Source organism: Haliotis rubra, unplaced genomic scaffold (genome assembly GCF_003918875.1).
Source record: "Haliotis rubra isolate DU_JTF1 unplaced genomic scaffold, ASM391887v1 Scf271, whole genome shotgun sequence".
In the NCBI taxonomy this organism is placed as follows: Eukaryota; Metazoa; Mollusca; class Gastropoda; order Lepetellida; family Haliotidae; genus Haliotis; species Haliotis rubra.
In genome coordinates, this window is record NW_025766792.1 from 913,986 (window position 1) to 938,875 (window position 24,890).

At 44.5% G+C, this 24,890-nt stretch overlaps 1 protein-coding gene across 2 annotated transcripts in view; it reads left to right on the top strand.

The window, feature by feature from the left end:
* The window catches only part of LOC124280672, a 67,433-nt gene extending 50,531 nt beyond the window's left edge, over nucleotides 1-16,902 (top strand). For both annotated transcript variants that reach the window (XM_046716664.1, XM_046716663.1), the window contains one exon: nucleotides 15,502-16,902. In XM_046716664.1, the coding sequence (XP_046572620.1) occupies nucleotides 15,522-16,166 (645 nt within the window). In that variant the 5' untranslated portion in view covers nucleotides 15,502-15,521 and the 3' untranslated portion in view covers nucleotides 16,167-16,902. The remainder of the gene's footprint in view (nucleotides 1-15,501) is intronic.
* Nucleotides 16,903-24,890: the final 7,988 nt, after the last annotated feature.

The window sequence follows — 24,890 nt, forward strand, 5'->3', positions numbered from 1 at the left end:
GAAGGTGGACAGATTTCTTCCTTAATACATCGTCTTGCTGCCTTCCCTGAGTGTATCTACCTGTATACTCTACCACGTTACTGGTGCAGTAGAAGAGCGTCTGTCCGGAGGCTTGAAGGTGGACAGATTTCGTCCTTAATATATCGTCTTGCTGCCTTCCCTGAGTGTGTCTACCTGTATACTCTACCACGTTACTGGTGCAATGGTAGAGCATCTGTTCGGAGACTTGAAGGTGGACAGATTTCTTCCTTAATACATCGTCTAACTGCCTTCCCTGATTGTGTCTGCCTGTATTCTCTACCACGTTACTGGTGCAGTTGAAGAGCGTCTGTCCGGAGACATGAAGGTGGACAGATTCCTTCCTTAATACATCGTCTTGCTGCCTTCCCAGTGAGTGTCTACCTCTATTCTCTACCACGTTACTGGTGCAGTTGAAGAGCGTCTGTCCGGAGACTTGAAGGTGGACAGATTCCTTCCTTAATACATCGTCTTGCTGCCTTCCCAGTGAGTGTCTACCTCTATTCTCTACCACGTTACTGATGCAGTTGAAGAGCGTCTGTCCGGAGACTTGAAGGTGGACAGATTCCTTCCTTAATACATCGTCTTGCTGCCTTCCCAGTAAGTGTCTACCTCTATTCTCTACCACGTTACTGGTGCAGTTGAAGAGCGTCTGTCCGGAGACTTGAAGGTGGACAGATTCCTTCCTTAATACATCGCCTTGCTGCCTTCCCAGTAAGTGTCTACCTCTATTCTCTACCACGTTACTGGTGCAGTAGAAGAGCGTCTGTCCGGAGACTTGAAGGTGGGCAGATTCCTTCCTTAATACATCGCCTACTGCCTTCCCTGAGTGTGTCTACCTCTATACTCTACCACGTTACTGGTGCAGTAGAAGAGCGTCTGTCCGGAGGCTTGAAGGTGGACAGATTCCTTCCTTAATACATCGTCTTGCTGCCTTCCCTGAGTGTTAATGAATCCAGTGTTAATGAGGCACGGCATGCACGGCATACAGTGGATAAAACAAGGACTGAGCGAAACGAAATCTCAGATAGACAGGCAGACATGTGCAGTCAAGACATTATATTTTAGTGAAATATTTTAGAGGATGAGGTTAAACCTGCCCTACCTCACCTCGCCTCACCTCACCTCTCCTCTCCTTGTGCCTGTAGGTAATAATGTCAAGTCAGTTCTTTCATAATTATTTAAACTACGGCTTGAACAGTCATTTTCTATACCGCACCGCAGTCCCACAACTCTCTGCACCTCTCCGCACTGCACCCCAGACAACACACCGTACTCCACCGCACCGCATCGTACCGTACCCCTCCACTCCGCACCGCACGTGAAGTCGTCTTGAGCGAGGAGTTATGAACCGCACCCCACCACCACCACTCTCCGCACCCCACCACACCCCTCCGCACCGCACCGCACCCGACCCCACCGCACCGCACCCCTCCGATCCACTCTGCACCGCACGTGAAATCGCCATTTAACCTCGATGTACTGTATTACTAAGCATGACAGCTGAACAGCTTCCCGCCAGGCATAAATTAGGAGACAAAGTGTGCATTATAATACAAACAACCAACACTTCAACGCATCCTATGATGGGTCAAAAACACAGGCGAAGGATTATACACAGACAGTGTTTCCCGACGGTCATGTTGACGAGTATTTGAGTTTTCAATTTGTCTGTTGAAATTCAATCATCACGATCTGACGTTATTTTGTGATGAGCAATTTCCTCGTGGTAAAACAGCCTTCCAGACTTCATGACCATTTAAATGACTTTTTAACTCTTAGCGGATTTCAGAATAAACTATGCGTGGGCTATTTTTGCGCTTAAAATGAAACTATTAAATTTTGCCTCAGTTTACATTAATTAAACGGTCGTATTAGTTGTGTGTCATTGGTGGTTTCAGGTGTCATATCTACAGTAGATGACTACTGATACCTACATACGCCGTGATCTCTTAACCCCACATCGTTATATATACATGTAGCAATAATCATCTTGTGTTGTGTCAACTATCAGTATCCTGCAAGCGATCAACATCAGCGCGGATAAAATGTTAAACCCAGTTGGTATAATGTCAGCCATGTTGGTTTAATGTCAGCCGTATTAGTTTAATGTGGCCATATTGGTATAATGTCAGCCATATTGGTATAATGTCAGCCATATTGGTTTAATGTCAGCCATGTTGGTATATTTCAGCCATGTTGGTATAATGTCAGCCATGTTGGTATAATGTCAGCCATATTGTATAATGTCAGCCATGTTGGTATAATGTCAGCCATATTGGTATAATGTCAGCCATGTTGGTATAATGACAGCCATATTGGTATAATGTCAGCCATGTTGGTATAATGTCAGCCATATTGGTATAATGTCAGCCATGTTGGTATAATGTCAGCCATGTTGGTATAATGTCAGCCATGCTGGTATAATTTCAGCCATATTGGTATAATGTCAGCCATGTTGGTATAATGTGAGCCATATTGGTATACTGTCAGCCATGTTGGTTTAATGTGGCCATTTTGGTATAATGTCAGCCATAATGGTTTAATGTCAGCCATATTGGTATAATTTCAGCCATATTGGTTTAATGTCAGCCTTAATGCTTTAATGCGGCCATTTTGGTATAATGTCAGCCATAATTGTTTAGTGTCAGCCATATTGATATAATTTCAGCCATATTGGTTTAATGTCAGCCATATTGGTTTAATGTCAGCCATAAAGGTTTAATTTGGCCATTTTGGTATAATGTCAGCCATATTGGTATACTGTCAGCCATATTGGTTTAATGTCAGCCATAATGCTTTAATGTGGCCATTTTGGTATAATGTCAGCCATAATGCTTTAATGTGGCCATTTTGGTATAATGTCAGCCATAATGGTTTAATGTCAGCCATATTGGTATGCTGTCAGCCATGTTGGTTTAATGTCAGCCATGTTGGTAGTGTATGAGCGATTTTGGTGGAAGATATAGTGGGAATCACACATTTTTTTGCCGTCACTGAAAGAGTTTAAGCTTTACTGTTAACAATATCTGTAACTGACGTCACCAGCCTTGAATCCAAGTAACGTCACAAATACCGGTGGTTTCAAAACGACCAGGCACTAGCCAATCAGAACACAACGAAGTCAATATAAGCTCTATTAAGAAACTGAAATATCACGTATCGGCTGAATTGGTATAAATGTAATATATTAATGAACTACGGACACAAATATCGTTAATGACATTTTCGTTATAGAGATAGACTATGGAAAATAGATTGGTGGCATTAGATGCCCGTATTTGGTATTTATGTTTGGAATATATCTGTATATCTCTTGTGCAAGGCTAATAATAGCTGTCTAGAGACATTTCTACAAGCTAATACCTGTCTAGAATACCTCCGAAACCAAAAGACAAAAAGACTAAAAACATCACCAGCATTATAACATTAACGCGCACATGACTGTAATGCTCATTTTACGTATATGTCGATTAAGAGCAAAGTTCACAGATCTTGCCTTATTGTAGCCAAACTTCACCAAAACCATAACTAAATGATAATGATTTAACGGTTAAAGCCCAACACGACCCACGTGGGTACAATGTGTGAAGCCCATTTCTAGTGTCCCCCGCCGTGATATTGCTGGAATATTGCTAAATGTGGCGTAAAACTTGACTCACTCACTCTTGCCGCTCGACCATCCTGGTGGAACCAGGACACTTTACATGTACGTCCACTCGTACGCTCGTACATACTATCTCACAGCTCTGTCCATGACTTTCTGCCTCATGCTCGTAGTTGGACTGGGCGCCTACTTTCAGCGTCCTGTAATTCGATATGAGGCCGAATCGTTACTGTGAACGGCTCCACGGTGTATGTCACAACAGAAGTATGATATGCACTAAATAATTGAAGCTTGACATGATATACTAATCAATTTCTCTCTCTCTCTCTCTCTCTCTCTCTCTCTCTCTCTCTCTCTCTCTCTCTCTCTCTCTCTCTCTCTCTCTCTCTCTCTCTCTCTCTCTCTCTCTCTCTCTCTCTCTCTCTCTCTCTCTCTCTCTGATTCTGCAGGTGAAGGTACACACCCATAGGCGGATCCACAAATTTTCAAAAGGGGGAGAGTGGGGGGTCCAAACCCCACCTTGGCTCCGCCATTGCAAAACATTAACTTCAATGTGGTCTTTAGTCATTCTCAACCCCCTGAACCACCCTCAGGATCCGCCACTGCCAACTCTACGTCTAGTAGTGCCTAAGACGGCAGGATCACCTATTTTCGATACAGTTATTAATATATTCCTTAATGATTGTCCTTGGTCGTAGCAATTCGTGACAAGTAGCCATATACTCTCAACTTGACATGCAACAGCCTAATGGCAATATATTCTTCAGTCAGTCTGAAAATATCACTTGTAAAAATGTCTCTTGATGCTTAATCCGGGTCGGTTGATAGTATCTTCCACGCAGCGTTATTATATAAACGTACAGCAGTCATGTAGCGAGGACAGGCCTGGACGAGATTACACAGGATTACACGAGATTACACGAGAAGGTCAAAGTCATTTAGGGAGTAGGTGGTCCGCTGTTAGGTTCAAAGGGGACAGGCTCTGTTAATTGGCAATCCTAATAAATCTAGTTCTTTTTCTATCTCATATTTTATGACGCTTAACAATTTAGATGTCAGTGTTTTCAGATCTGTGGGGGTTCAGGCAAGAATATTGCCCCCAATACTTGTAAGAGGTGTCGGTGTGGATTGGGTGGCAAGTCTTGGTGACTTGACCGATGCATGTCAATTATCACAATTACGTAGGCAGGATCTCACGCTATTAATCACAGGCTTGTCCTTCAAGTCAGTGAGTGAGTGAGCTCGAGCCTAATATGTACAGACCGCCGTTTTATAGCTAGGATATTGTGAGACGCTAAACAACAAACACATACGCATACACGCATACGCATATACGCACACGCAAGCGCCCACGCACATACGCACGCACATAGTTACGCTTGTGTCAATAGCTGAAATAGGGTGGTGGGGTAGCCTAGAGGTTAAAGCCTCCTCTTGTCACGCTGAAGACCCGGGTTCGATTCCCTACGTGGATACAACGTGTGAAGCCCATTTCTAGTGTCCTCCTCCGTGATGTTGCTGGAATGTTGCTAACAGCGGCGTAAAACCATACTCACTCACTCTCTCAATAGATGAAATGTTGAGCTAGACTAACTGATCTAAAATTTCAGCTACAATCCCACACAAATATCATTCTCATTTTCAACTGTGCACTCAAAGTTTAGATCACGATAGTGAATAGTGAAGTTCTCCTTTGGGAGAAAGCATCATTAATAATCTTCATTCCGTCCAGGGAGTGCCATATTGGAATAACTCACTCATTCCGTCCAGGAGACCGCCTTATATAGCTGGAATAACTCACTCATTCCGTCCAGGGAGACCGCCATATAGCTGGAATAACTCACTCATTGTCCAGGGAGACCGCCAATAGCTGGAATAACTCACTCATTCCGTCCAGGGAGACCGCCATAGCTGGAATAACTCACTCATGCACCAGCATGGAGTGCGGTTGTGGAAAATATCATTCCTTCCAGGGAGATGCCATTAGCTGGAATAACTCACTCATTCCGTCCAGGGAGACCGCCATATAGAATAACTCACTCACTCCGTGGAGACCGCCATATAGCTGGAATAACTCACTCATTCCGTCCAGGGAGACCGCCACATAGCTGGAATAACTCACTCATTCCGTCAGGGAGACCGCCATATAGCTGGAATAACTCACTCATTCTGGCCATAACTGGAATAACTCACTCATTCCGTCCAGGGAGACCGCCATATAGCTGGAATAACTCACTCATTCCGTCCAGGGAGACCGCCATATAGCTGGAATAACTCACTCATTCCGTCCAGGGAGACCGCCATATAGCTGGAATAACTCACTCATTCCGTCCAGGGAGACCGCCATATAGCTGGAATAACTCACTCATTCCGTCCAGGGAGACCGCCATATAGCTGGAATAACTCACTCATTGGAGGGAGACCGCCATAGCTGGAATAACTCACTCATTCCGTCCAGGGAGACCGCCATATAGCTGGAATAACTCACTCATTCCGTCCAGGGAGACCGCCATATAGCTGGAATAACTCACTCATTCCGTCCAGGGAGACCGCCATATAGCTGGAATAACTCACTCATTCCGTCCAGGGAGACCGCCATATAGCTGGAATAACTCACTCATTCCGTCCAGGGAGACCGCCATATAGCTGGAATAACTCACTCATTCCGTCCAGGGAGACCGCCATATAGCTGGAATAACTCACTCATTCCGTCCAGGGAGACCGCCATATAGTTGGAATAACTCACTCATTCCGTCCAGGGAGACCGCCATATAGCTGGAATAACTCACTCATTCCGTCCAGGGAGACCGCCATATAGCTGGAATAACTCACTCATTCCGTCCAGGGAGACCGCCATATAGCTGGAATAACTCACTCATTCCGTCCAGGGAGACCGCCATATAGCTGGAATAACTCACTCATTCCGTCCAGGGAGACCGCCATATAGCTGGAATAACTCACTCATTCCGTCCAGGGAGACCGCCATATAGCTGGAATAACTCACTCATTCCGTCCGGTCCAGGGAGACCGCCATATAGCTGGAATAACTCACTCATTCCGTCCAGGGAGACCGCCATATAGCTGGAATAACTCACTCATTCCGTCCAGGGAGACCGCCATATAGCTGGAATAACTCACTCATTCCGTCCAGGGAGACCGCCATATAGCTGGAATAACTCACTCATTCCGTCCAGGGAGACCGCCATATAGCTGGAATAACTCACTCATTCCGTCCAGGGAGACCGCCATATAGCTGGAATAACTCACTCATTCCGTCCAGGGAGACCGCCATATAGCTGGAATAACTCACTCATTCCGTCCAGGGAGACCGCCATATAGCTGGAATAACTCACTCATTCCGTCCAGGGAGACCGCCATATAGCTGGAATAACTCACTCATTCCGTCCAGGGAGACCGCCATATAGCTGGAATAACTCACTCATTCCGTCCAGGGAGACCGCCATATAGCTGGAATAACTCACTCATTCCGTCCAGGAGACCGCCATATAGCTGGAATAACTCACTCATTCCGTCCCAGGGAGACCGCCATATAGTTGGAATAACTCACTCATTCCGTCCAGGAGACCGCCATATAGCTGGAATAACTCACTCATTCCGTCCAGGGAGACCGCCATATAGCTGGAATAACTCACTCATTCCGTCCAGGGAGACCGCCATATAGCTGGAATAACTCACTCACTCATTCCTCATTCCGTCCAGGGAGACCGCCATATAGCTGGAATAACTCACTCATTCCGTCCAGGGAGACCGCCATATAGCTGGAATAACTCACTCATTCCGTCCAGGGAGACCGCCATATAGCTGGAATAACTCACTCATTCCGTCCAGGAGACCGCCATATAGCTGGAATAACTCACTCATTCCGTCCAGGGAGACCGCCATATAGCTGGAATAACTCACTCATTCCGTCCAGGGAGACCGCCATATAGCTGGAATAACTCACTCATTCCGTCCAGGGAGACCGCCATATAGCTGGAATAACTCACTCATTCCGTCCAGGGGAGACCGCCATATAGCTGGAATAACTCACTCATTCCGTCCAGGAGACCGCCATATAGCTGGAATAACTCACTCATTCCGTCCAGGGAGACCGCCATATAGCTGGAATAACTCACTCATTCCGTCCAGGGAGACCGCCATATAGCTGGAATAACTCACTCATTCCGTCCAGGGAGACCGCCATATAGCTGGAATAACTCACTCATTCCGTCCAGGGAGACCGCCATATAGCTGGAATAACTCACTCATTCCGTCCAGGGAGACCGCCATATAGCTGGAATAACTCACTCATTCCGTCCAGGGAGACCGCCATATAGCTGGAATAACTCACTCATTCCGTCCAGGGAGACCGCCATATAGCTGGAATAACTCACTCATTCCGTCCAGGGAGACCGCCATATAGCTGGAATAACTCACTCATTCCGCCCAGGGAGACCGCCATATAGCTGGAATAACTCACTCATTCCGTCCAGGGAGACCGCCATATAGCTGGAATAACATATAGCTGGAATAACTCTCATTCCGTCCAGGAGACCGCCATATAGCTGGAATAACTCACTCATTCCGTCCAGGGAGACCGCCATATAGCTGGAATAACTCACTCATTCCGTCCAGGGAGACCGCCATATAGCTGGAATAACTCACTCATTCCGTCCAGGGAGACCGCCATATAGCTGGAATAACTCACTCATTCCGTCCAGGGAGACCGCCATATAGCTGGAATAACTCACTCATTCCGTCCAGGGAGACCGCCATATAGCTGGAATAACTCACTCATAGCTGGAATAACTCACTCATTCCGTCCAGGGAGACCGCCATATAGCTGGAATAACTCACTCATTCCGTCCAGGGAGACCGCCATATAGCTGGAATAACTCACTCATTCCGTCCAGGGGAGACCGCCATATAGCTGGAATAACTCACTCATTCCGTCCAGGGAGACCGCCATATAGCTGGAATAACTCACTCATTCCGTCCAGGAGACCGCCATATAGCTGGAATAACTCACTCATTCCGTCCAGGAGACCGCCATATAGCTGGAATAACTCACTCATTCCGTCCAGGAGACCGCCATATAGCTGGAATAACTCACTCATTCCGTCCAGGGAGACCGCCATATAGCTGGAATAACTCACTCATTCCGTCCAGGGAGACCGCCATATAGCTGGAATAACTCACTCATTCCGTCCAGGGAGACCGCCATATAGCTGGAATAACTCACTCATTCCGTCCAGGGAGACCGCCATATAGCTGGAATAACTCACTCATTCCGTCCAGGAGACCGCCATATAGCTGGAATAACTCACTCATTCCGTCCAGGGAGACCGCCATATAGCTGGAATAACTCACTCATTCCGTCCAGGGAGACCGCCATATAGCTGGAATAACTCACTCATTCCGTCCAGCTGGGAGACCGCCAGCGCCATATAGCTGGAATAACTCACTCATTCCGTCCAGGGAGACCGCCATATAGCTGGAATAACTCACTCATTCCGTCCAGGGAGACCGCCATATAGCTGGAATAACTCACTCATTCCGTCCAGGGAGACCGCCATATAGCTGGAATAACTCACTCATTCCGTCCAGGGAGACCGCCATATAGCTGGAATAACTCACTCATTCCGTCCAGGAGACCGCCATATAGCTGGAATAACTCACTCATTCCGTCCAGGGAGACCGCCATATAGCTGGAATAACTCACTCATTCCGTCCAGGGAGACCGCCATATAGCTGGAATAACTCACTCATTCCGTCCAGGGAGACCGCCATATAGCTGGAATAACTCACTCATTCCGTCCAGGAGACCGCCATATAGCTGGAATAACTCACTCATTCCGTCCAGGGAGACCGCCATATAGCTGGAATAACTCACTCATTCCGTCCAGGGAGACCGCCATATAGCTGGAATAACTCACTCATTCCGTCCAGGGGAGACCGCCATATAGCTGGAATAACTCACTCATTCCGTCCAGGGAGACCGCCATATAGCTGGAATAACTCACTCTCATTCCGTCCAGGAGACCGCCATATAGCTGGAATAACTCACTCATTCCGTCCAGGGAGACCGCCATATAGCTGGAATAACTCACTCATTCCGTCCAGGGAGACCGCCATATAGCTGGAATAACTCACTCATTCCGTCCAGGAGACCGCCATATAGCTGGAATAACTCACTCATTCCGTCCAGGGAGACCGCCATATAGCTGGAATAACTCACTCATTCCGTCCAGGGAGACCGCCATATAGCTGGAATAACTCACTCATTCCGTCCAGGGAGACCGCCATATAGCTGGAATAACTCACTCATTCCGTCCAGGGAGACCGCCATATAGCTGGAATAACTCACTCATTCCGTCCAGGGAGACCGCCATATAGCTGGAATAACTCACTCATTCCGTCCAGGAGACCGCCATATAGCTGGAATAACTCACTCATTCCGTCCAGGAGACCGCCATATAGCTGGAATAACTCACTCATTCCGTCCAGGGAGACCGCCATATAGCTGGAATAACTCACTCATTCCGTCCAGGGAGACCGCCATATAGCTGGAATAACTCACTCATTCCGTCCAGGGAGACCGCCATATAGCTGGAATAACTCACTCATTCCGTCCAGGGAGACCGCCATATAGCCATATAGCTGGAATAACTCACTCATTCCGTCCAGGGAGACCGCCATATAGCTGGAATAACTCACTCATTCCGTCCAGGGAGACCGCCATATAGCTGGAATAACTCACTCATTCCGTCCAGGGAGACCGCCATATAGCTGGAATAACTCACTCATTCCGTCCAGGGAGACCGCCATATAGCTGGAATAACTCACTCATTCCGTCCAGGGAGACCGCCATATAGCTGGAATAACTCACTCATTCCGTCCAGGAGACCGCCATATAGCTGGAATAACTCACTCATTCCGTCCAGGGAGACCGCCATATAGCTGGAATAACTCACTCATTCCGTCCAGGGAGACCGCCATATAGCTGGAATAACTCACTCATTCCGTCCAGGGAGACCGCCATATAGCTGGAATAACTCACTCATTCCGTCCAGGAGACCGCCATATAGCTGGAGACTCATTCCGTCCAGGGAGAGCCATATAGCTGGAATAACTCACTCATTCCGTCCAGGGAGACCGCCATATAGCTGGAATAACTCACTCATTCCGTCCAGGGAGACCGCCATATAGCTGGAATAACTCACTCATTCCGTCCAGGAGACCGCCATATAGCTGGAATAACTCACTCATTCCGTCCAGGGAGACCGCCATATAGCTGGAATAACTCACTCATTCCGTCCAGGGAGACCGCCATATAGCTGGAATAACTCACTCATTCCGTCCAGGGAGACCGCCATATAGCTGGAATAACTCACTCATTCCGTCCAGGGAGACCGCCATATAGCTGGAATAACTCACTCATTCCGTCCAGGGAGACCGCCATATAGCTGGAATAACTCACTCATTCCGTCCAGGGAGACCGCCATATAGCTGGAATAACTCACTCATTCCGTCCAGGGAGACCGCCATATAGCTGGAATAACTCACTCATTCCGTCCAGGGAGACCGCCATATAGCTGGAATAACTCACTCATTCCGTCCAGGGAGACCGCCATATAGCTGGAATAACTCACTCATTCCGTCCAGGGAGACCGCCATATAGCTGGAATAACTCACTCATTCCGTCCAGGAGACCGCCATATAGCTGGAATAACTCACTCATTCCGTCCAGGGAGACCGCCATATAGCTGGAATAACTCACTCATTCCGTCCAGGGAGACCGCCATATAGCTGGAATAACTCACTCATTCCGTCCAGGAGACCGCCATATAGCTGGAATAACTCACTCATTCCGTCCAGGGAGACCGCCATATAGCTGGAATAACTCACTCATTCCGTCCAGGGAGACCGCCATATAGCTGGAATAACTCACTCATTCCGTCCAGGGAGACCGCCATATAGCTGGAATAACTCACTCATTCCGTCCAGGGAGACCGCCATATAGCTGGAATAACTCACTCATTCCGTCCAGGGAGACCGCCATATAGCTGGAATAACTCACTCATTCCGTCCAGGGAGACCGCCATATAGCTGGAATAACTCACTCATTCCGTCCAGGGAGACCGCCATATAGCTGGAATAACTCACTCATTCCGTCCAGGGGAGACCGCCATATAGCTGGAATAACTCACTCATTCCGTCCAGGGAGACCGCCATATAGCTGGAATAACTCACTCATTCCGTCCAGGAGACCGCCATATAGCTGGAATAACTCACTCATTCCGTCCAGGGAGACCGCCATATAGCTGGAATAACTCACTCATTCCTCCAGGGAGACCGCCATATAGCTGGAATAACTCACTCAGGTCCAGGGAGACCGCCATATAGCTGGAATAACTCACTCATTCCGTCCAGGGAGACCGCCATATAGCTGGAATAACTCACTCATTCCGTCCAGGGAGACCCGCCATATAGCTGGAATAACTCACTCATTCCGTCCAGGGAGACCGCCATATAGCTGGAATAACTCACTCATTCCGTCCAGCTGGAGACATTCCGTCCAGGAGACCGCCATAGCTGGAATAACTCACTCATTCCGTCCAGGGAGACCGCCATATAGCTGGAATAACTCACTCATTCCGTCCAGGGAGACCGCCATATAGCTGGAATAACTCACTCATTCCGTCCAGGGAGACCGCCATATAGCTGGAATAACTCACTCATTCCGTCCAGGGAGACCGCCATATATGGAATAACTCACTCATAGCCATATAGCTGGAATAACTCACTCATTTCCGTCCAGGGAGACCGCCATATAGCTGGAATAACTCACTCATTCCGTCCAGGGAGACCGCCATATAGCTGGAATAACTCACTCATTCCGTCCAGGGAGGGAGACCGCCATAGCTGGAATAACTCACTCATTCCGTCCAGGGAGACCGCCATATAGCTGGAATAACTCACTCATTCCGTCCAGGGAGACCGCCATATAGCTGGAATAACTCACTCATTCGTCCAGGAGGAGACCGCCATTATAGCATGGAATAACTCACTCATTCCGTCCAGGAGACCGCCATATAGCTGGAATAACTCACTCACTCATTCCGTCCAGGGAGACCGCCATATAGCTGGAATAACTCACTCATTCCGTCCAGGAGACGCCGCCATATAGCTGGAATAACTCACTCATTCCGTCCAGGGAGACCGCCATATAGCTGGAATAACTCACTCATTCCGTCCAGGGAGACCGCCATATAGCTGGAATAACTCACTCATTCCGTCCAGGGAGACCGCCATATAGCTGGAATAACTCACTCATTCCGTCCAGGGAGACCGCCATATAGCTGGAATAACTCACTCATTCCGTCCAGGGAGACCGCCATATAGCTGGAATAACTCACTCATTCCGTCCAGGGAGACCGCCATATAGCTGGAATAACTCACTCATTCCGTCCAGGAGACCGCCATATAGCTGGAATAACTCACTCATTCCGTCCAGGGAGACCGCCATATAGCTGGAATAACTCACTCATTCCGTCCAGGAGACCGCCATATAGCTGGAATAACTCACTCATTCCGTCCAGGGAGACCGCCATATAGTTGGAATAACTCACTCATTCCGTCCAGGGAGACCGCCATATAGCTGGAATAACTCACTCATTCCGTCCAGGGAGACCGCCATATAGCTGGAATAACTCACTCATTCCGTCCAGGGAGACCGCCATATAGCTGGAATAACTCACTCATTCCGTCCAGGGAGACCGCCATATAGCTGGAATAACTCACTCATTCCGTCCCGGGAGACCGCCATATAGCTGGAATAACTCACTCATTCCGTCCAGGGAGACCGCCATATAGCTGGAATAACTCACTCATTCCGTCCAGGGAGACCGCCATATAGCTGGAATAACTCACTCATTCCGTCCAGGGAGACCGCCATATAGCTGGAATAACTCACTCATTCCGTCCAGGGGAGGGAGACCGCCATATAGCTGGAATAACTCACTCATTCCGTCCAGGGAGACCGCCATATAGCTGGAATAACTCACTCATTCCGTCCAGGAGACCGCCATATAGCTGGAATAACTCACTCATTCCGTCCAGGGAGACCGCCATATAGCTGGAATAACTCACTCATTCCGTCCAGGGAGACCGCCATATAGCTGGAATAACTCACTCATTCCGTCCAGGGAGACCGCCATATAGCTGGAATAACTCACTCATTCCGTCCAGGGAGACCGCCATATAGCTGGAATAACTCACTCATTCCGTCCAGGGGCCATATAGCTGGAATAACTCACTCATTCCGTCCCAGGGCTGGATAGTTGGAATAACTCACTCATTCCGTCCCAGGGAGACCGCCATATAGCTGGAATAACTCACTCATTCCGTCCAGGGAGATGGTGTATTCTCAATTCCAAGCTGAGAAACCTAAATTAAATATTTTAAAAACGCTTTATTTGGGGTCACGTGAGTACCGAAACAAAAAACATACCTAGAAATGATGTGAAAAGATTAGAAATTGGTTGACATAATTGAACCCGTCTTCGCCGGTTTACAGTTAAAATGTTAAAATAACCTCATAATGTGTAAACGATGTATAGGGTCGCAATACCTGACCAGAGTGAGTGAGTGAGTATGGTTTTACGCCGCTTTTAGCATTATGCAATATCACGGCGCGGACACCAAAAATGGGCTTCACACATTGTACCCATGTGGGGAATCGAACCCGGGTCTTCGGCTTGACTAGAGCGAAAACCTTAACTAACTAACTAACTAACTAACTAACTAACTAACTAACTAACTAACTAACTAACTAACTAACTAACTAACTAACTAACTAACTCGCGCGCACAAGTACAATAATTCAACGCTATATATATCTGTGTGCAATAATCTTAAACTCGGCGTTAAATCCCATACCACATGAATCATTACAGTAAACGCTCACCGGAATCTCAACATGAAAGAAACACATTTCAATGTAATCGATTACACGCATACATGGTTACATATAGCTTCTGAGATTGGCGTAAGTAATCCATCATATTGCCTGGCAGTTAATGTACGGTCAGCAAAGGAATTCCGGTTTTTAAATGTCACTCATCGAGGGAGAAATCCAACCAGATGGTGCGTCTCGAAGCCATTATTTATTAGCCCTTACTCGATAGGCGGACACCTGATTCCGAAGCTAAGGGCACCTCGGAGTGACATAAGAGATCAACTGTCAGGTGTGGGCGTGTATGTTATTTGTCACGTGACGTGTCGATATCTGTCAGTCAGTGAGGGATCAAGTGACCTGTTTTACAGCATTGGTATACGAACAATAGTAAATGGATTATCCGTCTCGAATGGCCTAACTTTATGTACCGAAGTACTTCGTAAGTTTAATCTGAATGTTAGTTTCAGCTTTTATTGTAACCTTAATAACTGATGCAAATGGTTCAGAAATATTCAGGTGAGCCACGGAACCTTGTTTTAAATAGATTTTAGAATAATTGCGTTTCGAGGTCGCTGAAGTATAAACAGATCAGTATCCTCATCCCAGTGACATAAAAAAAGAGACAACACTTTCTATGCCTGTCATAAATAAAAGTAACAAAACCCTTTCCACGTCCACGAAAAGTACGCGGGAATTTCCTATGAGTTAGCACAACCATAAATATATGGACATGATCAAAAATATTTATGAATAAATCTATAGATTTACATCTAATTATAGATTGTGTATATATACATATGTATATTGTAATATAACCATACGGCCAAAAAACTCCATGTATGCTCCTATAGAAATATGGAATTGTATGTAAGTTTTGTCTATTCACAATATTCAGTAATTTTCTGTTATTTTTCAGAGATTCCGTCACTGAAAACCATGGATAAACGTGTCGTGACGTCACTGACGTTGTTCCTCCTTCTGACGGAAGTGACGTCAGAAGAACCGGCCCGTGACCTCCTGAACCAATCACAACCGCTTCTTGCACACTTCCCAGGACGGGCAGCAACCACGGTGACGGCAGGCAACGTTGCCATCACCCATCTGTACAGCACAACATCGACAATGGGAATTAAATGGAATTTCCAGGGCTACACACCAAACGGTACAATTGAGGCCATCTTTGTTGGCTGGGATCTCAACTACGGACGTTTTGTTTCCAATAAACTTCACCTCGAAGAAGAGTTCGAATTTACCCACCTTCAATCAGACACAACATATCTAGTGTGCGTTGAGATACTAGAACTCTTGAATGGGAATACGATATCTCACGTCCAGTGCACCAAACTAAGCACCATTGCGAATATGCGAGTGGATAGCATAGTGGTGCTTCTGCTAGTGCTAGGGTACTTCATCCTAATGCCTGTGGTCGGATGTTTATTATGGAGGAGGAAACTGGTCCAGCTGGGTGGAGGGGGTTCTAGTTTACACACACTGGGGTCCAATTACGGCCACGACAAGAAGGTGATGAGGTGGAAGGACATCGAGGAGACGATGATGCTCAACCCTGCTGCTGAAGCTTAACCTGGTCGTCATTCAACGTGAATCGTCCAACTCTATGCAAACTGTATCGAATCACTCCATCCCCCGCGGCATTGAGCATCATGATCTGCATTAAGGACCATCGGCGTTCATCGGGAAATGTGCATTTTAGGTCAGGAATCGATTCCTGCTTCGGAGGTTTCTGAGATCATTCATCATTTTGTCTAGAATATAATGCCTTATAAGGTCTTATGACGTCAGACGCTTCTTGTACCATCCGCTGGTTATGTAACCTTGTTCCTTCAAGAATGCCAAACTGTAATGTCGATATCCACTACAAGACTTACCAACTCTTGATGAGTGCAGCCGAATGACGTGTATGGTTTACTTAATTTATGCGTATGATGTTCAGATTTACATGTGTAAATTACAGGCATGTGTCGGCCAAACCGCTCAATTTCGCTGTACAGAGTTGCGTCCCTTTATAATGCCAGGTTCTGGTGATGGTAGGTTCGAGTCCAAAATTTGCCTTAATTTTGGCGGGGTCATCAAAGTGGTCAAGGCGAGCGTCACGTTGACTTTTACGACATAAATCTAGCATACCGTGATATATCTCAAAGATGTGTTAAACCGAACTCATGAACATGTGTGCTGAAGGTCAGCTTTACCAAGTAACGTGGCCGAACACATCTAAGTCTAGATTCATGGTATTATTATTGCTGTTCTTATTGGTATTCTATGTTCTAACATTGAGTAATAACAGGATCTCTTGAATTAGGATACATATATATACATGTATATATAGTAAATGACACATGTGTAGTTTGGTATACAATTCCTGCTTGACGGGGCCGTGGGGTAGCCTAGTGGTTAAAAAGTTTGTTGGTCACGCCGAAGACCCGGGTTCGATTCCCCACATGGGTACATGGTGTCCCCCGCCGTGATGTTGCTGGAATGTTGCTAAAAGCGGCGTAAAACTAAACTCATCCCGGATGGGACTCAACCCAAAGAGTACCAGAATTTGTACTTTACTAAGAGAGTAACATATGTTTCATTTGAGCACTTTCTAAAATGGCATTATGTAATCATAAACTCACTCACTCACTCCAACTTGACAAGGATCTTATAAGCTTTAATTAGAAACATACGATGCTGATCGTATGACGTGACATCACGGTTGAATTTTAACAATCAAAGATTATGTTTTCAGTACCTTAAATATTCACCTTAATAATGTGGACGGATTCGAAAGGTGATCCGGTTTAACGAGGTCGTGTTTCATCGAGAAGACGGGCGGGGGTGTAGGCTAGTGGTTAAAGAGTTAGCCCGTCACGCCGAAGACCCGGGTTCGATTGCCAAAATGGGTACAATGTGTGAAGCCTTTTCTGGTGTCCCCCGTCGTGATATTGCTTGAATATTGCTAAAAGCGGCGTGAAACTAAACTCACTCATCGAGAAGACTGATCCTATAGGAGGTCTGACTACAAGCAAGCTAGACATACGTTGTGGAGCTCGTTAAAGTCACATTACGACAGTTGAGCTCATATTATTTACAGAGCAAACAATCTTCGATAGATGTTTGCACGTGTCTACACAGATTGCCTTACTGATTCCGGAGGTCCATTGATAAAACACATTCAGTTTGTTAAAAGTCATTCATCGAGCTTGAGAAGCAAGACGCATATATCAACTTGAAAAGAAGACAAATTAGACATACCATATAACTGTTTTCTCGAGATATAAAAAAGTCGATTTTACCGAATGTTAAACGTTGTTACTGTATTGACTTTTAACAATTAATCCAATTCAAAACCTACTTGGTAATATTTATGTTTGTTTCACACATATTTAGTGTTATTTGTAGGTACTTCATTTCCTCTTCAAGCATGTGCAGCAATTGGAAAAGAAGGACAATATGAGCTGTGCCTTTCTTATCGATTTGTTAACAATAATCCTATTAATATTCAATATCATGCTTTTTATAAATGATAATGAGCATGCTGTGATGATGATGTGAAATACATTGCTTAAAAATACAATGATATAGTGTACAATGACACGTTCGATGTCGAAAGTACCATTTTAAAAGTTCGTTGTTTTGATTTTGGTGTGGAATGTTCCCCGACAACCCAACGAACGAAATCTGTACAGTGATGATTTGAAACCTGTATTTATTTGAAACCTGTATTTATTTGAGACCTGTATCTATTTGAAACCTGTATCTATTTGAGACCTGTAAAGCCTATAAAGCCTGTGAATATCATATCATTTATATCTGCAAATACATTATGTTTTACAATGGTTGTTTTTGACAGCGGCGGCATGATGCCGTGTACATGATAATGGGCGTAGATAGGTGAGAGCTATGTATTGTAAATATGTTAACAATTTATTTATAACTGTAGATTATAACCTGTGCTGCAGAGAATAATGGTGATTATCCTTGTATATGTCGTTAAAGTGATGAGTGTACATTGACCCTTGAAACATGGACAGACACGTGGAAGCAGGTATACTAACGGGGAAAAGAAAGTATACACTTGAAAATGAATTTAACCCAAAGATTGACCCCAATATGTTAGTAGACTGAACACAATCGCATTGCTATCTGAAAGTCCAAAACATAATAATGATAACTTTTATCAAATAATCACCATTTCATTTTGTTGATGTTTTCACTATTTGATTGTGATACGGACGTCATTGCTGATATGAACAGAGAAAGTTCGAATGTGTGAACTTGCGGAGAATGTCCTTTAGATTTGTATATCAAGGCTTGATAAAGTTTTCTGACTATTTTATATATTTGGATGTAAAACGACTTGATTATAGTATATCCCAATTTTCACAAATATGTACATATGTTTAAAGTGCACTTATATTTGTATAGGACTGTACACATATGCAGTTTCTAGTTGATTTGTATGGCATCTTGTTTTGAACTTCAAGAAAACAGGGCAGGTCTAAATGGTTGCACGTTTGCATTATGTATTGTCTAGAATTATGCAGTCTGTTCTTGATGTATGGAAGCTGTGTGGAATGGTTAATCATTATGTGTAGGTCTCCTATTCACGAACTCTTCATGATATTGTGAAACCACTTAACTCGAACTCCTCTGGAAATGCAAAAGGTATGTCTTCTGAGAACGACAGCAGCCTTCCTTGATGGAAACTATGATTTACTTTCCATTGAACCGAGACTTCGAGTTAAGGGGTTTCATCATGATTCTCTTTGTCTCGAACCATTGGTAACTGAAAGTTAACATTTGTTTTTCTTCACGCGTGAGTTGACAAGAAAGGATTGTATGTATGAGAAACAATGTAAATATGTAAGTTCGTGTCCCATCACCAAGCCTTGTTGCCATTTAACTGGTCCTAGATTTGTAGATGTTTTATATTCCCGAGGACAACATGTGCACCAGTTTTATGAGCGAATTTAAATATTCGTCGTTGTTCTCGGTTGTCTCGAATAGGTAGCCGACGGTAGGATAGAGTTCTGATCAACACATATATACTCATGCCAATAATGGTTGTCACCCCCTTCAATTTTTTTTATTGGAGTGGGGGTGTGGGGTTGGGATGGGGAGGGGGTGACAACCATTATTGGCATGAGTCTACATTTGACGTCTACTGTTTAACTCGAAATCCTTATGCTTCGAAACACTCGCAGCCCCAAATAACACTTCGTGACTGTATCTAGATCTGCAGAGGCTTTTCAAAATATGCTTGATTCCTAACAGTGATAAAACCAATTAAGAAATAACCTGATTTTTTATAGTGATTACAGCAATTAAGTCGTTAAGACGTTACCATTCAAAGATTAAGTAAATATTATTTTCAACAATGACAAAACCCAAACTGACTCATTAAGCCGTTAGCCAGTCCCTGACAGTGATTACACCTGTTGAGAAATTGCCTTATCCCGAACCACCGCCCGAAAACCCTGATTCCTAATAGGTCAGTTACCAAATACACCCTCGTTCATTAACGACATAAATTCCGATTTTAACTTACCCGTAATTCTACAATTACATGTCCGACACAAATCAAGAAAGACGAGAGACCATTCTGGCAATGGTGCTACGCGATCCACGGATGCAAAAAGTGGTATGAGTGATAAAATGAATTTGGAATTGGCAGTTATATTGAGTGACTGTTCTGCCCACGTTTGCTTTACTGCCTCGTCTTTGAAACCATTATGCACCATTTGAATACTGTCACTGGAATATTTTCACTAATTCCTGTTGCCGAGACAACACTGCAACAACCACACATGCATCCTTTTCCGTGTTATTGAACTGAACGGATGTTTTGAGAAAACCACACACCATCTCATGTTGTAGGACAGTTTACCCTGTTGAATCCTTTTTTGGTTTTCTAAAGAAATAAAGTTTTGTATGCAACGCGTTTGGTTGGTTTAAAGTCAGTTTGAAGCAAGAATGTGAGAATATTACGAGCTCTTCAATCACAGTATCTTGACTGGATTATGCACTGGATGTGAAAATCGCCCTGTAAACGCATGCATTTCGCCAATCGGCCCAACTCGGCTCGGCTCAGCTCGACTCAGCCCTGCATTAACAAATGAAGGTAACCTCGGACAACTAAAAGTGGTATCAGAGTAAACGAACCTATGACAGCAGACTTTCCAGAGCTCTTCGGATCACCTCACCATATATAACCAAAAGACTAAGAAGCGTAAGTAAAGGAAATAAAGGATATACGGATTAATTAATGTACTGATATATCCAGTGATATATCTGTCTCACAGACTCTGAACAACATTATTTTCCCTTACGCCAACCGACTATCGAGACAAGTATATAGAGACAATATACTGGGGACACTTCACGCCCCATAGGGGGCGGTGGGGTAGCCTAATGGTTAAAGCGTTGGCTCGTCACGCCGAAGACCCGGGTTCGAATCCCCACATGGGTACAATGTGTGAAGCCCATTTCTGGTGTCCCCCGCCGTGATGCTGCTGGAATATTGCTAAAAGCGGCGTAAAACCAAACTCAGTCAGTCAGTCACGCCCCATAGCCACCGGAATAAAGAGCACAAGATTCCTTTGGTAAAATCCCACATTACATTTACCGTTAGAGAACATCTCGTAAAGAATCCCGGCCCCAACATACCCAGGCACCAAACTAGTCATACCAGCAACAGTCATTGTGAAAAAAGGAACCTTAAAGTAACGAATGATAAGCAAAGCAAGAATCCTTACAGAGGCCAGAAAAGTCCAAGGCATCTGTCGACCACATTATCCGTTTTGTCAACATATGATCATCTTCATCGTCAAGTTCATCGTTACGGTATTGTTACCATTATCAAGTTCATCGTTACCGTATTGTTACCATCATCAAGTTCATCGTGACCGTATTGTTACCGTCATCATGTTCAGCGTTACGGTATTGTTACCATCATCATGTTCAGCGTTACCGTATTGTTACCATTATCAAGTTCATCGTTACCGTATTGTTACCATCATCAAGTTCATCGACCGTATTGTTACCATTATCAAGTTCATCGTTACCGTATTGTTACCATCATCAAGTTCATCGACCGTATTGTTACCATCATCATGTTCAGCGTTACCGTATTGTTACCATTATCAAGTTCATCGTTACCGTATTGTTACCATCATCAAGTTCATCGACCGTATTGTTACCATTATCAAGTTCATCGTTACCGTATTGTTACCATTATCATGTTCATCGTTACCGTATTGTTACCATTATCAAGTTCAGCGTTACCGTATTGTTACAATCATCATGTTCATCGTTACCGTATTGTTACAATCATCATGTTCATCGTTACCGTATTGTTACCATCATCAAGTTCATCGTTACCGTATTGTTACCATTATCATGTTCAGCGTTACCGTATTGTTACAATCATCATGTTCATCGTTACCGTATTGTTACCATCATCAAGTTCATCGTTACCGTATTGTTACCATTATCAAGTTCATCGTTACCGTATTGTTACCTTCATCATGTTCATCGTTACCGTATTGTTACCATCATCATGTTCATCGTTACCGTATTGTTACCATTATCATGTTCAGCGTTACCGTATTGTTACAATCATCATGTTCATCGTTACCGTATTGTTGCCATCATCATGTTCATCGTTACCGTATTGTTACCATTATCATGTTCATCGTTACCGTATTGTTACCATCATCATGTTCATCGTTACCGTATTGTTACCATCATCATGTTCATCGTTACCGTATTCTTACCATCATCAAGTTCATCGACCGTATTCTTACCATTATCATGTTCATCGTTACCGTATTGTTACAATCATCATGTTCATCGTTACCGTATTGTTACCATCATCATGTTCATCGTTACCGTATTGTTACCATTTTCATGTTCAGCGTGACCAAGCACTTCCGGTTGCGCATGGGAAGAGATAGGCCACGTTGAAGACGCGCTCCGCCGCCCCACAGGCTATCGTAAGTAATCTTGCCAAATGACTCAGTGAAACACTGCTCTGTGAAAACAACATTTGCGAATAGTTATTAAAGACAACTTTAAACGATTATTTAACAAATACGCATCGACTGTGAGCAGTTTAATATCTCCAAAAATGGCAACACGAGCAAGCTCGGCTAACATGGAAGAGATTGTAAAGTCATCAGAGAAAAGATTACGTGAACTCATCCCAGATGTGAAAACCGAACTGAAAGATTCTATTGATGGGATTAAGCAGGATATAAACGATTTGAAAACCAAAGTTGACAGTGTTGAACATGATGTGTCGGTGCACGATGGTGAACTGACCAAACTTCGCGCGGAATGGCCGCCATTAAACAAGCTCACGTCAATCTTGAACGTCAGAGTATTCTTAAAGACATACACGACAGGAAGACTAATCTCCTTTACTATGGTCTGCCAGAACGTCCACATGAAAACACAGAAAACACACTTAAAGTGTTCTTTATTGACAGGGGTGGTGGGGTAGCCTAATGGTTAAAGCGTTGTCTCGTCACGCCGAATACCCGGGTTCGAATCCCCACATGGGCACAATGTGTGCAGCCCATTTCTGGTGTCCCCCGCCGTGATGTTGCTGGAATATTGCTAAAAGCGGCGTAAAACCAAACTCAGTCAGTCAGTCAGTCTTTATTGACAAACTCAAGTTCAGCCAGGACAGAGTTGATACCATGTTGATCAAAACCGCGCATAGACTCCCAAAAAGCGAATACCAGAGGCAGCACAAGCCAACGGTCCCGCCCAGTATCATCGCTACTTTCGTGAAAATGACAGACCGGGACGATCTACTGAGGGCACGGAAAATACCACGAGAACAGACCGAACGGTACAGCATCCAGACAGACCTACCCCCAAATTTTAAAGAAGCGACGCGCGATCCTGAGCAGACAGGCGACCGAAATACGCGAGAAACAGAACGTGTGGACAAGGGTGAGAGTCGTGGGGGTGGAGGTCGTACTGGAGACGAAGGAGCCGCACACTTAATCTTCTCAATGGAAAAGATATGAATAACACTTTACAACAGACACTGAGTCTGACTGAACATTGTTTTGTTCCCTATGAGTGACTGTTAATACCACCATTTCTTTTTTTTCACACTTGAAATGCATAATAACAAATATTGTCTTTTAGTTTCTACAGAATCTTGCACTTCTAGAGCATATTGTCCCTCTGCTCGGCTTTAATCAAGGACTCGGCTTGGAGTATCGCATAATGTTCTGAGTGGGGTATTAGAAATCCCAGTTGGTGCACTATAAAACCAAGGACACAAGTAGTGCACTCATACCACGCATACGTCGTCATATGACCATTCTGAACGACGTTAAAAATCACCTGCAGTCGTAACACAAGTAGGCCTAGGATATCACGAAAATCACGTGCACGTGGCCGTATCTCGAACAGTACGCAATACAAGTTGTATTATGATTAGTGTTCTTTCTCTCGATTATTTTGTGATCTGTACTACGTTGATTTTCACTTGGACTACTTGGACTATACTCAGTGAGTATGCTTTGGAATTGCTACTTTTGAATTACTACCGTTCTATTTCGAATAGAAACAACATGTAGAGCACTCGTCTATGTCTGAAAAAATGTGAATATAACGAAACACCCATATGTGTTTATCTTAAACTTTTGATATGTTGTAACTTGAACAGTTCGCAATGCAATCGTTGTATTATGATTGGTGTTTTTCTACCGAACTATTTTGTCATCCGTGCTCTGTGGATTTTCTTTTCAAACACTTGGACTCTACTCAATGAGTGTGTTTTGGAATTGTTATAATTTTATACAACATGTACAGCACTCATCTATGTATGAAATTATGTGAATATAACGAAACACCCATATGTGTTTTTCTTGAAACTTTTGAAATGTCGTAACTTGAACAGTACGCAATGCAATCGTTGTACTAAGACTGGTGTTCTTTCGCGGGTTACTCTATGCGATCTGTGCCAGATAGATATTCACTTTGAACTCCGTTCAGTGAGTATGTTTTGGTTTGGTTATCATTTTGAGTAATACCACCGTTTTATTTCGAATATCATGGCACTCATCCATGTCTGATAATGTGAATATAACGAAATACCCGTATGTGTGTTTCTTAAAAAACTTTTGATATGTCGCAATTTGAACAAGTACACAATGCAAGCGTTTTAGTACGATTGGCGTTCTTTCGCGGGTTACTTTATGCGATCTGTGCCAGATAGATTTTCACCTTGAACTCTTTTCAGTGAGTATGCTTTGGTTTGGTTATTATTTTGAGGAATAC